Genomic DNA, 15,482 nt, shown 5'->3' with positions numbered 1-15,482 from the left:
TTCTATGTGTCTGTCTCATGTCCTCTGCCCTACAGTATATGTCACCATGTCTCCATCACTCTGTGTGTCCTCCGCTCTGTGTCTGTTCTGCAGTGTGCCTGTTCCTCTGTGTCCCTTTGTCTGGTTTTCCGTGTCTGTGTCTGTGTTGCTCTGGACGTCTTTGTGCATCTCTGTGTCTGTATGTCTGTTCCTCTGTGTGTCTCTGTGCCTGTGTCGATTCCCCTGTATGTTTCTGTCATTCTGCTGTGTGTTGTCCGTCTTCTTCTATTTGGAATTTAACCCGGCTGAGGTGTTACGAGTTTAGACTCAGCGTATGTCCAGTGTGACTCTTAACAGGCTCACCAACCCTCCTGTTCCTTTAACACAAATATGTTCATCTATTGAACACCATTCAGTCGACAGAGCTGCGCGTTCACGGGTCAGTGAACTCTTCACAGATCATTGAACGGTTCACTGAATAACCATCTGTTTAACGTGCACACGTTTGGAAAAAAAAAGAGGCTAAAAGCGGACGTAGCTAAAATGGCTGCAGCCAGACGGAGTGGTGCGTGCCCCTGTTTGACTGTGGGGAGGGAGGGGTCTGTTCTAGCGGAGGTACTGTCCTACTGTTCTACTGTCCTGTAGGCTGCTTGGCTGTGGAAGGTGGTTTTCTCTGTCCTGTAGAGTATAACAACATAACACCAACCTCATCTTCCGCTTCACTGCTCTACGCTCTGGTTTTACAGTAGGCGTTTACGGCACCCTGCCTAACGTTGTGCTCTCTCGCAAGCACTCAAACACACACACACACACACACACACATACACAACTGTCTCTTTCTTTGTCTCTCTTTCTCGCACTGTCACTCTCTCCCACACGTACTCGCTCACACCCTCTCTGTTTCACAAACACAAACGCACATTCACCCCCCCCCCCCCCCCCCACTCTTTTGCCATCCCTGCGTGTCTGCACACAGACTGGGACAGAGACCAACCTTCCCTGCCATTTAAAAGCCATAAGACCATCAATCTGACAAGTATGGATCATCCAACACTGTCTGTAGGTGGCCCCGACACGACCACCACCATTAACACCACCAGCCTGGACTTCACCTCTCGCCTGCCCGCCCAGAGCCACACCCCTGCCAAGGAGGTCCCCAGAAGCCCCGTCATAGTGAGTGATACTCGATGACCACGGCATTGATGTGGTCGTCGACCAGGTCCTTGCAATGTCTCTGTTTTCATCATTCGAAAGGAACGAAATGTGGATGGCTGTTTGTGGAACATCGCCCTTGACAAAATGCCCCGACAAGTTTGTTTGGATACTGTAGATCTACATGGATCACTCTCAGATATCCCAGCCGCCCGCCTTCACAGAGCGTTTCACCATCTCCTTACAGGACGTGGCGTCCAACGGAGTGAACGGCGGTTTCCGCGACGAACCCGTGACCATGAGGAGCAAAGGTAAAGAGCAGACTGCAACCACACTCTTTAACAGAGCCTTTCTGATGGAGAGACATTAACTAGCATTGCTCCGACAGGTTGCTATAACAGTCTGTGTGAGATGCCTTGAGAAAGCCCATGTGCGCTGTTTAGAGGAGGGGTGGGTAGAGTGAAATCTTTTGTTTGTAAAGTAGGATATGTTTGTGGGCATTTCTGCAAGAGCACCAAGTGAGACTCTAACTCACAAGACTGACTTGTCAACTGTTGTATGGTGATACTGATTGTTATGGCTTCATGAAGGCCCTTGATGGAAGTTCTAATTGATTTCATGTTTTCTCCTCATGTGTAAACCTCTCCTCACTCTTGTCTCTGTCCTGATCTCTCCATGTGTCACGAAGACTCAGAACCCATATCTTTGAAAAACCTAAAACGGAGATCAGAGTTTTTTGAACAAGGTAAAAAAAAAAAAAAAAAGGCCCTGACCGTTAACAGCTGATTGGTGGAGGGATATCATCTGCCTGATCTGGTGGCTGGGCGCTCTTTGGCTTTTATCTCTTTCTGCTCCGGCTGTTCTCGTTCTGATGACTCTGTCGTGTAAAAGTTCTCGTCTCAATCATGGCTTCTTTTTTGTTTTTTAAACGATCGATTGATTGATGTCAGGTGTGACCCACTGCTGTGGATCTGATCAGATTGACGGCGGTGAAAGGTTGAGATAAGAACGCACATCGCTCGCTGCGCCGTGCGCTGCTTCTGTCTTGTCGCGTGTTCAGGTTTTTGGAGGAGCGTAACCCGTGTGCTCTTCCCCTCCTCGCCCCTCTGCCACCTCGCCCCCCCCCCCCCCCCCCTCTCTCTCTCTGACCTCACCCAGCCCCGCCCTTGTCCCCTCCCCTCGCCCCCCTCCCAGGCAGCGCAGGGCCCAGTGTCAGTGCTCTGGTCTACCTCTGTGGTAAACAGTGGTCGAGTGTGCGGTGATCTCTCTCCTCACGTCTGCCTGCTGCGCCCGTCGTGATCACTGACATGCTGCCTCAACCCACGGAGCAGGGACAGACTGAGCAGCTAGGATAGTAACAAGCAACGGTTGCTTTCGTCAGCCAAAGCACTGACATCATCGACATTCTATTGTCGGTTGAACCAACCTTCAGGCGTTTAGCAGATACCCTCATCTGAAGCGACTTCCAAAAAGTCAAAGTTAACCAAGGTCGATACATCACATTCATTTCATTGACTTACCTGGTTAAATTAAGGTACTGTGAAATGATGACAGCGATCGTTGGTGTTTTAGACGGTCTAAATGTCCAACACAGCCATTATAGCTAAGATACCTACAGTAATATCACATAGACACAGCCCTCGCTCTCAATAAACAACTGGATGTGTTAGGGACTCTAGAGGCTCCAGAGGTTAGACAGCATGTCGATCACCATGCCAACAGAACTGCAACCCCCCCCCCCCCCCCTTCCCAGCCCAAACCCAGGACTTAATTTTCTGGATGAGCATGCCTGTATTTTTCAGGCCTGTGGTATGTTGGTATGCTCTCCAGGTCACACATGTTGATTCTTCCTGGTCTCCCTCTGCATGCCGTGCTGCTCTGAGCTCTGCTGTGGTGTTTCACTAATAGCCAGTTCTTCTGCATGTGAAGAACAGCGCTGCACGTTTGACGTTTTTCTTGTGTGTTTGTGTTGGCATCGTGTGCATGCTGCCGTGGTACCCTTTTGAAATGTTCTTGTTCTGTAGTAAAAATGTAAAAGGTGGTGTTTTTATTGTCGGAAAGACATTTGATAACTTTGAGATTTATTTTTTTTAAACGATCACTATCTCTGTATCTTTTAATTAGTATTGGGCTCTAATCTCCCAAGTATTTTATATCCAAAGGATAGATGGTCTTAGACTCCTGGAGGCCGTAAGTCTTCTTCTGCTTCTTCTTCTGTGCTGTTAAACTTAGAAAACCTGTTTTGCTGGAGGCTTGTTGAAATCCTCAATTACATCCCAGGGGTCTAAATGCTTTTTCCAGTCTGGAATCTCACGTCATCTGCAATCAGTGTTGAGGTTTCAACCAGCCTCTCAGCTGTGTCTGAAATGGAGATATATAGTACACTAGGTTTATTTGATGATGTTATTTTGTCTTCTGTTCAACAGGAGGATCCGATTCTGCAATATCAGATGTAAGTATAACCTTAACCTTAAATACAAATAGAAAACAGCCTATTTTTTTAAAGAGCTTTTTCACACCTAGAGAGGAACATTGCCTCTCTGACGTATGTGTACTGTCCATCCCCTAGTACCACAGCATCTTTGTAAGAGGATATGCCATGCCATTACAGAGTAACAGACCCATCATTAAAAGTGACATTTGCGTCTGTGGGTTACTGCCCCAGGGGGCAGGACCATTCAGGCTTCTAAGCCCTTGATTGACCAATTACCCTCAAGTACAGGGAACAAAGCGGTCAAGATTCCGGGGATGTTATGTCAGTGGGGTGTCATATGAACTAAGGTTGAGCTTGATTATCAGGATCTGAAGTGAACGAGCATTCGGCTCACTTTGAAAAAGAAATGTACTCTTGCATGCTGTCTTGTAGAAATATAGAAGGTGTGTTCCATTAAAGGCTGTCTCAAATCTGTACTACCTGTACCTAACAAGGGCAATCGAGACAGACATCAACAGCAATGGAACAAAAGTATGGCCCCCTTTCTACTGGCATGAAACTGGGTCAGACCGGAAAAAAAACATAATGTAATACTCAGAACACTCACTCTACCACAGACATATCATATTTTGGTGGTTATTTCCTAGGTATTTATGTTTTTTGGGGGGAGATTGCTCTCAGAGCTTGTTGCTCTGCGCCAGAAAAATACAACCCCCCATCATGTGTTGAACATGAACCCATGTTTTCCCTTTTCTCCTCATCCTCGTTCAGCTGGCCGTTCCCTCCATCGCTCCGCCATCGAACCGCTGGTCCTGGGACCCTGAGGAGGAGCGCAGGAGGCAGGAGAAATGGCAGAGGGAGCAGGAGCGCCTCCTGCAGGTACAGACCGGAAATATCAATATCAGACTCACAACACAGAAAAACTAGATAATGCGATCACCTGAAGAAGGGCTGAATAATAGCTGATCAGGCCTATACTGAAGGACATTAGTATTACTACAGTATTGTATACCTCCGCGACAAATTCCTCTGGTGAATTCATTCTTCACGACCCTTCAACAAATTCATTTATAGAATGTTGTTTCTTCCCCCCCCTGAGAGGACCCAAGGTGTCCAGCCCGATCCCTGACCCCGGCTGAGGTCAGAGGCTATGCCACAGTAGCCCCCCCCCCCCCGCCCCCAAGCATTTAACTTAGTTTACATGGCCTCAATACTCGACCAGGCAGACAGACTTTCTGCGGAGCTTGCCCCTTCCATCAGCCCTGAGGGGGGCACTGCAGGGTTGTTGCAGTGTGTTTGAAGCGCACCACGGACTGCTCCATTCACAGCTCCACACCGCTGCTGTTAGATAGCTGAGCTTGACTGCACATGCCCTCTGGAGATGATTTCCTTCCAAACTCTGTGTACTTTTCCATCTTCTCTATGAAACTTGTGCCAGATTATTTGCTTAAACTACAAACTATTTACCGTGCGTGCGTGTGCAGGAGAAGTACAAGCGAGACCAGGAGAAGTTGGAGGAGGAGTGGCTTAAGGCCCAGCAGGACGCCGCCGTGACTCAGGGGAGCAAAAACCAGGAGGAGGTGTGCAGCTTACACACACACACACACACGCACACACATACACACACACACATACACACACACACACATACAGTACAGTCACAAAGCGCTATTTAGGGGTTGCACTGCTTGGCTCCACCCTGTAGATTTCCAGTAGCTAGTTGTCGAGTTGTGCACTTAAGTGGGGATCCTTGGTGGCCATTTCTGGGTCCCAACCTTTTATAACATTCCATATCGAATTTCTGGGGAAAAAAGGTGTACTGGGTACTTGTTAGAAGAGAACTGATTATCAAGAGGATATTGTATCATTGTATGATTTGGTGCACATCTGTCCTATGATTTCATATGCTGGAGAAATGTCAGGGATGTTGGATATCTCCCCCCACCAAAAAAAACCTGCCACAGGAGCTGGAGGGCGACGTGTGAAATCACACTGACAGGGTGTCAGGATGCGTTTCACAGTCTGAGCGCTCTTCATCTTTCCCCCTCTCTGCCCCTCTCCCGTCCCCACCTCCGTCTCTCTCTCCTCTCATCTGTTCTCCCCATCTCCCTCTTTCCCCCCTCTCTCTCCCCCTCTACCCTGCTCTCCCTCTTTCTCTCTCACTCCCCCCCCCCCCCCCCCCCCCCCCCGATCTCCAGGAGCCGGGGAACCTGGAGGGGGATGGCAGGAGCATTAGCCCCTACTCCCCCCTCTCCCCTCTCAGCCAGCCCACCTCCCCCTGGGAGGAGCAGGAGGAGGCCCAGGCCCTGGAAGAGGAGAGGAGGAGGAGGAGGGAGGAGCAGGAGCAGAAGAGGCAGGAGGAGGAGAGGAGGAAGCGGGAGGAGGAGGAGAGAGAGCTGCGGCGTCTGCAGGAGGAGAGGAGGAGGAGGGAGCAGCAGGAGGAGCAGGAGCGGAAGGCCAGGGAGGAAGAGGAGTTGAGGTGGCAGAGGAAAAGGGAGGAGGAGTTGCGGAGGCGCCAGGAGGCGGAGGAGCAGCGGCAACGCAGGGAGACGGAGAGAGCGCGGGAGCAGCAGCAGTGGTTAGTCCAGCATCAGCGGTCTCAGAGGACCACCGCCTGTCTGTCTGGTGTCAGAAGGACAGTTCAGCACGGCCTCTGGTTCATCTCACAGTTTGTCATCAGGTCTTATGTGTGTCTTATGCCTTCATCTGGACATGCTGAACATGGAGTATTGCCTGCCTTGTTGCCCGTGTAGTAAGCCATAACACTCACTAATGCTCTGCCTGTGCTTTGTCTGTCTGTCTGTCTGTCTGTCTGTCTGTCTGTCTGTCTGTCTGTCTGTCTGTCTGTCTGTCTGCCTGTCTGTCTGCTTGTCTGCCTGTCTGTCTGTCTGTCTGCTTGTCTGCCTGTCTGTCTGCATCTGTCTGTCTGCTTGCCTGTCTGTCTGCATCTGTCTGTCTGCTTGCCTGTCTGTCTGCATCTGTCTGTTTGTCTGTCTGTCTGCTTGCCTGTTTGTCTGCCTGTCTGTCTGCATCTGTCTGTCTGCTTGCCTGTTTGTCTGCCTGTCTGTCTGCATCTGTCTGTCTGTTTGTCTGTCTGTCTGCTTGCCTGTTTGTCTGCCTGTCTGTCTGCATCTGTTTGTCTGCTCCTCTGTCTGTCTGTCTGCTTGTCTCCCCCCTGCCCTGGCTGCATCACAGGGGAGGGGAATCCTATGGCTATGCCCAGGTCCAGCCTGAGCTGTCCATGGCCGACAGGTCAGTGTGTGTGTGTGTGTGTGTGTGTGTGTGTGTGTGCGTGTGTGCGTGTGCATGCATGCGCGTGCATATGCACGTGTGTTGGCTGCTGTATTCCTTTAATTTAAGTATTTTTTATTAATTAACCTTAGATATCTATCTAGTCACTGACTGTTGCTATGGCAGTCACATGCTTCATCCAAGCATCATAACCAATCTACGACTACTGAGTCAATTCCTAACACACAGACCCCCATTTCCCATAGCGCTGTCTCAGCTAACTGTATCTAACGTTACTGACAATAGTATTTTATCTCCTGTATAAAATACAAGTACAGTATGCTTGTACATACCTACACTTTTAATAAGCAGCATTACCCTCCAGGTGTCGGGGTTAATGGATGTGACTTTTAACATTCTCCTGGCTGAATTGATCGGCGTCATTGGTCAGGATCTTTAATCGTTGTCAATGTTATTGACAGGGTGAAATCCAAATCCACCCCCCAACTCGACGAGGTGGAGAAACCCGAGATGAGAGGTGAGTTTGTCTCTGTTTTCTATTCAGTCATCCACCGCTTCCCCTCTCACAGCGGTGATGGATTAGCTACAGTCGGGCTCGCTGCGATAAGAGGGATGTGTGAAGGTGCTGATGAATGTCACACAGATCATTACCTGGATGTGAGTGTGTTTGTTGTCCTTGAGTGTGTATGGGCTGTAGTCAGGCGTGGCGCACAGTTCTGGTTGTGTGCGTGTCCGTGTGTGCCTGCGCGTTTGTGTGTGTGTGTTCGTTCGTGTGTGTGTGCATATCATGGATGTATTAATAGAACTGGATACAGCCACTCCATTCACTGACCGCTATCAACAATGAAGCCCTATTGAACCGCGCCATCTTGGCAAATTTGTAGTCATTTGACCATTTCCGGTGACTTTTGTACTTGCGCAGTTGTGCTTTTCTGGCCTTCCGGTGACTTTTGTACTTGCGCAGTTGTGCTTTTCTGTCCTACACGCGTCCACGGTCAACGTTGGCGTTGACCGCTTCTAACTATCGAATGGCCGACTGGTGTAAGATGGATAGCCTAACGTTAGAGAGATAAATGTAGTCTATGGTTATGTTAATAAAGCTAACAATGATGTTGTAACATGCATGCAGCACTGCCGATCTGAACGATTGATTCATTATTACCATGGATCGGTATTGGGATTGATCAAGGGCGAATGTGAAATAGCAGCCACGAACTCAGCGGGTTATCCGAGATGCGGTAGCAGCGGCCAAAGCTCCTGCTGGCGGGGAGTGAAGCTTTTCAACTCGCTTGTCACTGGCTCCCTGGAGGAATTTAGCCTGGCTGCAATAACGTTATCGCGAACGGAATGAATACCATCTACTAGCAAACAAAACATCTTCAGCTATAATTAACCTGTTAAAACTAAGATGCCTGGATGAAAAAATAATTTCTCCAATGGATATATTTTACAGAAACAGGTTAATATGCAAGCCGGTTTTCATTGCTAAATCAAAGTGGGGAGAGCCGGGAACGTGCGTGGACGCCCGTAGGACAGAAAAGCACAACTGCGCAAGTACAAAAGTCACCGGAAATAGCAAAATGACTACAAATCTAGCCAAGATGGCGCGGTTCAATAGGCCTTCACTTTAGATTTCGAATCCTGGGGGCTTGGTGCATATACAGTGCATCAGTGTGTGTGGGCGGACTGTCCCCAGGCCTGTGCGATCGTCCGGGGGGGTTGGCCCAGCGGCTGCTGGAGGAGGAGTTGAGGCGTAAGCAGGACAGGTTGGCTCAGAGCCTTCGGACGGCTTCACAGCTGGAGCTGGAGAGGCGGTCCGTCCTCAATGCCATGAGATACAGAGAGCCCGAGAGAGGTGGGCGTCTCCCCCCCCCCCCCCCCACCCTCACAACCCGCGGCATGTCGCCGTGCCCCGCTGATCAATACAGGACCAATCAACTGATTGATCGGTCAGGCGATTCGCCAGTTGGGGCACTCCATCCAATCGACCTTTCAGCCAGTGTTTGTCAAAACTGGATCGATCAAGCAGCCAGCCACCTGGAAAATTGTTCATTTCATGTGCCGACCCTTCTGTCGTTCTGTTTCAAATCCAACGTCGCCACAGAAGTTTAATCTGCTGTCATGCTGTTCGTCACCTGCAAATCAACTCTGCTTAATGAATTAGAAATCTGAAATCAATGACCACCGTTCACATACTATCATTCTGTCTAAAATGATCCTGTCATCTCAATACCTCCAGTGGCTCCAATACAGGAAATGATCACAGCTCCTCTCTACTTGTTCTCTGATTGGCTCTTGCAACTATCTGTCATGTCTGTGTTATCAACTCAAATCTTGTGATGTTTGTTTCATCGTGACTTCTCTCGTTGGCTGTAGTCACTGGCGGTGGGCTGGGCGAGGCCTCGTGGGGGCGGGACTCCCAGAAGAAGCAGTCCTTGTCGCAGGCAGAGCTGGAGAGACAGCAGATCATCCAGGAGATGAAGAAGAAGACACACCTCCTGACCGACAACAGCTGGATCCGCCAGAGGTCCACCAGCACCGCCACCAGCAAGGAGCCTATGGGCCTGCCCGGACCCATCCGCAGGTACCCATCCCGGGGCACGATTAGGCCCGGACCCCGAGGTCTCTGGAGCGAACTACGTGATTAGGTTGACATCTAGTTAATACAACCTGATCATTGATCATCGTAGAGTTGTAGATACTTGAGGGGTTGGTTTTGAGAAACAGGGCTCAGGTGAGCTGACTCTAAGGCCCAATCCTCCCCCTTAGCCCTAGCCCCTAGTTTTGGAGTGTCCTCGACTGGGTAGTGGCCCTTCAGAACGGAGCCACAAGGGATAGGGGTTTAAAATCTTTACCTAAGAAATGGGAACCAGTCGCTACGTCTTCAATCAGAATTGTATTAGTTGCCTGATTTTCTGTGGAGTCCCTGGGATGTTACAGTATGATTACTATTATTATAGTGACAAATCTGACCAAATTTCAGGACAGAACAAGACAGATTATTCAATTGCACAGCCAGGAAGTATGTTCACACATCGACTGTTAACGTTAGTCATGCCCATAGAAATGCACTGATATCAGATGAGCAGAGAACTGCAGAAAAATACTGTGTCATTGCCTCGGTTCACAAAGCATTGTGTGAGTTTTCATTTACAAGTCAGCATCTGAAAACCCTTGTTGTGTAGGGCTGTTTGAACGTCCACTAGCCCTCAATATGCCCCCTAGCCCTAGAAGCTAAAAGGAATGGGACACACTACCCTACGCGTGAATGCGCAAAATGTAGGGTCAGGGTCAGGGCCAAGGGCTAGGGTAAATTGGGATTGGGCCTAAGTAGCTTGAGCCACATTAAGGCGGGGTCACTCAGTGTACTGCTTGTTTGCGTAACCTACAATCAATCAATCAAAGCTTTATTTGTATAGCGCATTTCATACCCAGAGGCAACACAATGCGCTTCATAGAGAACAAGGGAGGTGGGTATACGACCCACCTCTACATATTCCAGAGGGAAGCAAAAAAACAGTACAAACAAACTAGCACATACTGTACCATCAGAAAGAATGCCACACAATGTTAGTGGCTTGATCTGGTGCCAGCCTGGAGGCCAGTGCCTTTGTCTAGTCAACACTAGCCAGACACCAGCTGGACAAACCTACTGGACAGGAACATGCTGGAACTGCTGTCAAACAGCAAACTGTTGTCAATCAAGAACTATAGCAGATTTGGTTAGACACTGATGCTACAGGGCATCTGTCCTCTGAAGAAGCTCATGTCCGTTCTGTCCATCGGGTTCTGACATGTTGACTCTGGGAAACTCCAGGTTTAAAACGTCAAGGCAGTTACAATTCAAACCGTCTCTGCCTCATCTGAACCTGGTTTATAACCTCTGAACTCGGCTTTGCAGAGGTGAGTCTCTGGACAATCTGGACACGCCTCGCTCCTCCTGGAGGTCGTCCTGGACACCAGGAAGCACCTCCTCCATCCCCAACTACAGCCGGCCTCACTCCGCCCTCTCCGGGACCACTCCCACCTACGGCGGCGGCGTTGGTCGTCCCGGGTCTGCCACCCTGCCCTCCTCCTACTCCATGAGCTCCCTGCGACTCGGGGGAGGAAACCCCTCGTCCTCCTGGTCCCAGCGCTCGCCCTCCCCCACATCCCCCTCCTCCACCACCACCTCTCCAGAGTCCGCCTCTGAAACCCGCCCGCCCTCCCAGCAGCGCGGCAGGTAACGTCCAATCACAGGCCAGAATGCCGCTTTGCCACTAAGAGAGTCAAAACAAGCTGACCCCTAACCACTGATTCTGGGTCAGATTTCAGGATATTAACGGGGACGATGGGGGTTGGGGTTTGTGGATCTGACCCTGGGTCTGTAGTTATGGGCTACTTGTACACTCAGCTGTGTTATTGCTGCTTTTACTAGTAGTGTGTTTTATTGATAACATGAGCTCCATGCATTTACCTCTGACTCAACAGGTTATCCTCAGGCAATGACTTTTTTTAGTATAGACATTTTAGTTTTAGTATACACACTTTTTGAGCGATGTGTGTGTGGGGTGTTTCTGTGTGTGTGTGTGTGTGTGTGTGTGTGTACAGTTTGTATGTGTGCGTGTGTGCATGCGTGTGTGTGCGTTCATGTCTGTGTAGGTGCGTGCATGCGTTTGTTGTATGTGTGTGTGTGTGTGTGTGTTTGCGTGTGTGCGTGCGTGTGTTTGCGTTCGTGTGTGTGTTTGCGTGCGTGCATGTGTTTGCGTGAGTGCGTGTGTGTTTGCGTGCGTGCGAGTGTGTGTGTTTGCGTGCGTGTGTGTGACAGACTCTCCAGTCATTCCTCTACATTCTGTAACCCAGGTCAGTGAGTGGCAAGAAAATCTGTACGTTGTGTGACACGGCGCTGGGCAAGGGAGCAGCCATGATCATCGAGTCCCTGGGGCTCTGTTATCATTTGAGCTGCTTCAAGGTGAGAGGTTAAAGTTCACACCGGACTGCCGAGCTGTTGTCTGGAGACTGTGGGGTCCTTCCTGGCTTGTCCTCTGAAACTAATCCTGCCTCACTGTCGCGACACTCACCTCACTAACCTGATACAAGATGAATACTAATGTGATCAATTAGAATGGATCCCTGTTTTAATCGGAACCAGCTTGATGACAGTGCTGAGGTTTTCTCATAACTGACTGCATTGGTGCCAAAACCCTCAATCCAAACCAATTACTCTTATCAGCCAATCACACCTTGTTGCTTCCTGACATCCTTTACGCTCAATTTTGGTTGGCTGTTTCTTCTGGGGGCCTCTGACATCAAAATTCTTTCATCTGCTTCCTGTGTCCCTGTGTCTGGGCTTAAGCTGTCATATGATTGGTCACCCTTTCTGTCAATCAGCATCTGGTATTCCCTCACTGGACCTGTGGCTGTGGTTCCCTGTATGTCACCTTCCCCGCTCCTCCCCCCTGACTGCTGCTCCAATCCTTCCCCGCGCCCTGGGGGAGGGGGTGGGGGGATGGGGGTGGACAGTAGCACCAGGCATTGACAGAGTGCCTCCTCCTCTCTCTCCTTCCCCCCTGCTCTGCCCTCTGACCCTGCAGTGCATCGACTGCAAGTGCGACCTGGGGGGATCGGAGGCAGGAGCTGAGGTCAGGATACGAAACAGACAGCTCTACTGCAACTCCTGCTACATGCGGGTCAAATGTGAGTACACTTACACTTAAGCCAAGTTTATGCAGTATAACGCAAGGTATGGCTCATGGCTCCTAGCTCTGGGCATTGCCCAGGACTGTGAGCCATGAGCCATACTGTAGCTAGTCTCGTGAGACCAACCTGATTTTGTGAGCTCACATTCGGTTTCTCGCAAATCAGTCTGGATACTTTCTATAGAGATCTGTTTGTACCAGATCATAAAACAATCTCGCCAATCAGCAGTGGTTCTGAGGAATTTGAAATACAAACAGATATGCTGGGTGGGTTTAGGTGTGACGACAGCGAGGAGCAGTTAAAGATGGCGCGTGATAGACGGTGATAGACAGATGATTCATCCAATCACCTGCCAAGTACTTTTAAAAGTGCCTGCCCTTTTCCAAACAGTTTCCAACGGATAATTCCCAGATGGTTATGCGAAGCAAGCTTTATGGCGCGTCAGGATATACTGTAGCTTGTCTTATGCAGTATACACTAGCTATTAAGAGGTGAGCTGCTCCCTGAACTACAGTAGGAGTGATGATAGCCCAGACAGCCTATTGATCCTGGCTCTATTGTGCTTTGGGTTTGTCAAATTTAGTTTTTGCTCAAATATAAACATTTGGCTCTGTGTTTGACAGAGTGTTCTGTAGTAACCCTGGTCTACACTGTCCCTCCAGCTGGACAGCCCACCTCCATGTGATGGCCCCGCCCTCCAGCTGATCGAGGAAGAGACGACTCCTGACAACATCTCCTAGACACTGCTACCGTGGCAACGTCCCCGTGGACACACCGCTGGATGGGAAGTTTAATCGTACTTGTGTTGATGATGATGATGATGTTGATTCTGCAATGCCCTGATTTCTTCAAATAAACTATATTATCTTATTATTTGTGTGTGTGTGTGTGTGTGTGTGTGTGTGTGTGTGTGTGTGTGTGTGTGTGTGTGTGTGAGAGAGAGAGAGAGATAGATAGAGAGAGAGAGATGGTGAGCTTGATATAAAAGTGAACATGTTTAATATCAAAGTATTACCAATGTGCTTGTACAAAGTATAAGGGACGTGCATGCACCTGGACATTTTCGTAGATGTTTTAGTTGGGAGCAGATCCCAGACATACTATACCGGTCCCGTCTATAAGATTATCGATAGCGTTCTTCCAGCGAGTTCTGGTAGCACACATAGGAGAGTGTATCATGTTAGACTGGAGTTCTCAGGCTCCTTGTTGTCCTTCTTTCTAGGTTTCCTTTCTGCTGTCCTGTTTTTGCGCTATAAACAGGTTTCTGTTGACCACAGGATTATCTCTTTATTTTTATCGATGTGCCTTTTTGTTTGTGACCGGGGAAAGATTATTGAGATGAAATGAATTTAAGGATATTTAAAAAATGTTGTGGCTGTTTGGAGAGTACTTACAGTACTATGGGAGTTGTTCTTATTTCATTGGTAACTTGAGTGATGCTTACACATTTAAGCAGTTTGTGTTTTTTCACCTGAGAAAAAAAATATATACAGTACTGTATGGCATTGAGGCAAACTTTGTTGAATAACATTTGTAAATAAAATGACCAAATCATGATCCCTTTGGTTTTGGAATTGTATGTATGTATCAATACTATATCAGAATCTATATACAGTATCTATCTAGCTAGCTAGCTAGCTAGCTGGCTAGCTATCCGTCCGTCCGTCTGTTTGTCACTTTCACTCAGTCTCTGTGCATATGTGTACGTGTGCATGCTTAGAAGATTAAATTGCAGGTTTGAGGTTAAGGAAACCAAAAGCAAACAAACTAAAAACAAAGTATGCCAATCATAAGGATCCAGTGATTCTTGCAGCCCACATGGTTGAGCACAGCAACTTTCTCTGTGTCATTCAGTGTCCCTTACTGTAGGTTGTGACACAGACACACACAATACTTGGTGGCAAGACTTGCCGGAGTTCCTTCTCCAAGAATTATTCGTAATTGTTTTCAAATTCTGTGGAAATGTTTGTCACATTTCAAGTGAAAGTGCATCTCAGTCTCAACTACCTGTTGTGACCACATACTCTTATACTGTATTCCGTAGGTAACCGGGACTTTTTATGTCTCCCCATTTTAATTGAAAGGGTGCCTGAATCTGTAATCAGAATCAGATTCAGAAATAGGTGTATTGCAAGTAGATTTTCACATAGGAGGAATTTGCTTTGGACTGTTGGTGCATGACAATAAACAAAGTGCAAGGACAAGACAGGACAGTGCAAAATACAAGTGGCAAATACAGGTAACACTTTAGAATAACTACCCCTTATAAATAGTTAATAGATCATCCACAAACTGTTAGTTAATGAGTTATTAAATGTTTGTTAATAGTTAGTTAATGAACTATGACATATAAAGTTAATGGATCATGAACAAGCAATTAGTAAACCACTGACTTAAGTATTTGTTGCCTTTGATTAATTTACCTCTTTTGAATATGTAATTTAAATGCCAGCCTCCAGTTCTGACAGTTACTGTGTATACTGTAGGCCACCCAAGCAATGTCAAACCTTCTTATACCGGGCTCACACTACAGGATTTTGGGGACGATTTACTGTATCCCTGATTCACCCCTCCTGACAATCTGGGGAGTTAGTCAGTACTGATGTTCGGCCCAAATTATCTTGTAATGTGAGGGGTTCACAGATGCAATCTTAAACCTATCGGGAAGGCCCTGATAATATCAAACATGTTTGATATTAAGATTATTACGTCACTACTTTCCAAGCGAGGCTATGGTTCATTGCTGAGTTGCTCCCTCGGGCACGATAATATCTTGCTGTAGTGTGTGATGAGCTGTTATTTTCAAATGTTGTAATGCGCGCATGTTTGAGATTTGCGAGAAGAACATCTATTAATGTACTACAAGAAGCTATTCTTGGGTCTATTTTAACAAATGCTGGGTTTTGAAGCCTTGGCGCTACCATTAAATAACTTATTTAGACGTGTTCTGTCCGAGTGAAATTATTTTTCCGAGGTTAATATACGC

The 15,482-nt window shown here is 48.1% G+C and overlaps 1 protein-coding gene across 2 annotated transcripts in view; it reads left to right on the top strand.

The window, feature by feature from the left end:
* The window catches only part of LOC311320407 (LIM domain only protein 7-like), a gene marked incomplete at its 5' end in the record, with an annotated part of 60,651 nt that extends 46,612 nt beyond the window's left edge, over window positions 1-14,039 (top strand). Inside the window, 14 exons of one of the 2 annotated variants that reach the window (XM_084452138.1) lie at window positions 1,043-1,152; window positions 1,379-1,442; window positions 1,820-1,876; window positions 3,558-3,583; window positions 4,337-4,444; window positions 5,050-5,145; window positions 5,764-6,143; window positions 6,761-6,817; window positions 7,279-7,334; window positions 9,194-9,401; window positions 10,719-11,039; window positions 11,660-11,768; window positions 12,391-12,493; window positions 13,159-14,039. In XM_084452138.1, the coding sequence (XP_084308264.1) occupies window positions 1,043-1,152; window positions 1,379-1,442; window positions 1,820-1,876; window positions 3,558-3,583; window positions 4,337-4,444; window positions 5,050-5,145; window positions 5,764-6,143; window positions 6,761-6,817; window positions 7,279-7,334; window positions 9,194-9,401; window positions 10,719-11,039; window positions 11,660-11,768; window positions 12,391-12,493; window positions 13,159-13,181 (1,718 nt within the window). In that variant the 3' untranslated portion in view covers window positions 13,182-14,039. Of the gene's footprint in view, window positions 1-955; window positions 1,153-1,378; window positions 1,443-1,819; window positions 1,877-3,557; window positions 3,584-4,336; window positions 4,445-5,049; window positions 5,146-5,763; window positions 6,144-6,760; window positions 6,818-7,278; window positions 7,335-9,193; window positions 9,402-10,718; window positions 11,040-11,659; window positions 11,769-12,390; window positions 12,494-13,158 lie in introns of both variants that reach the window. The other variant, XM_084452139.1, reaches the window with a different exon arrangement.
* Window positions 14,040-15,482: the final 1,443 nt, after the last annotated feature.

Source organism: Borostomias antarcticus (assembly GCF_949987555.1).
Source record: "Borostomias antarcticus genome assembly, chromosome: 17".
NCBI lineage: Eukaryota > Metazoa > Chordata > Actinopteri > Stomiiformes > Stomiidae > Borostomias > Borostomias antarcticus.
Note: the sequence above shows the minus strand (reverse complement) of the source record. Positions and strands in the feature narration are given on the sequence as shown.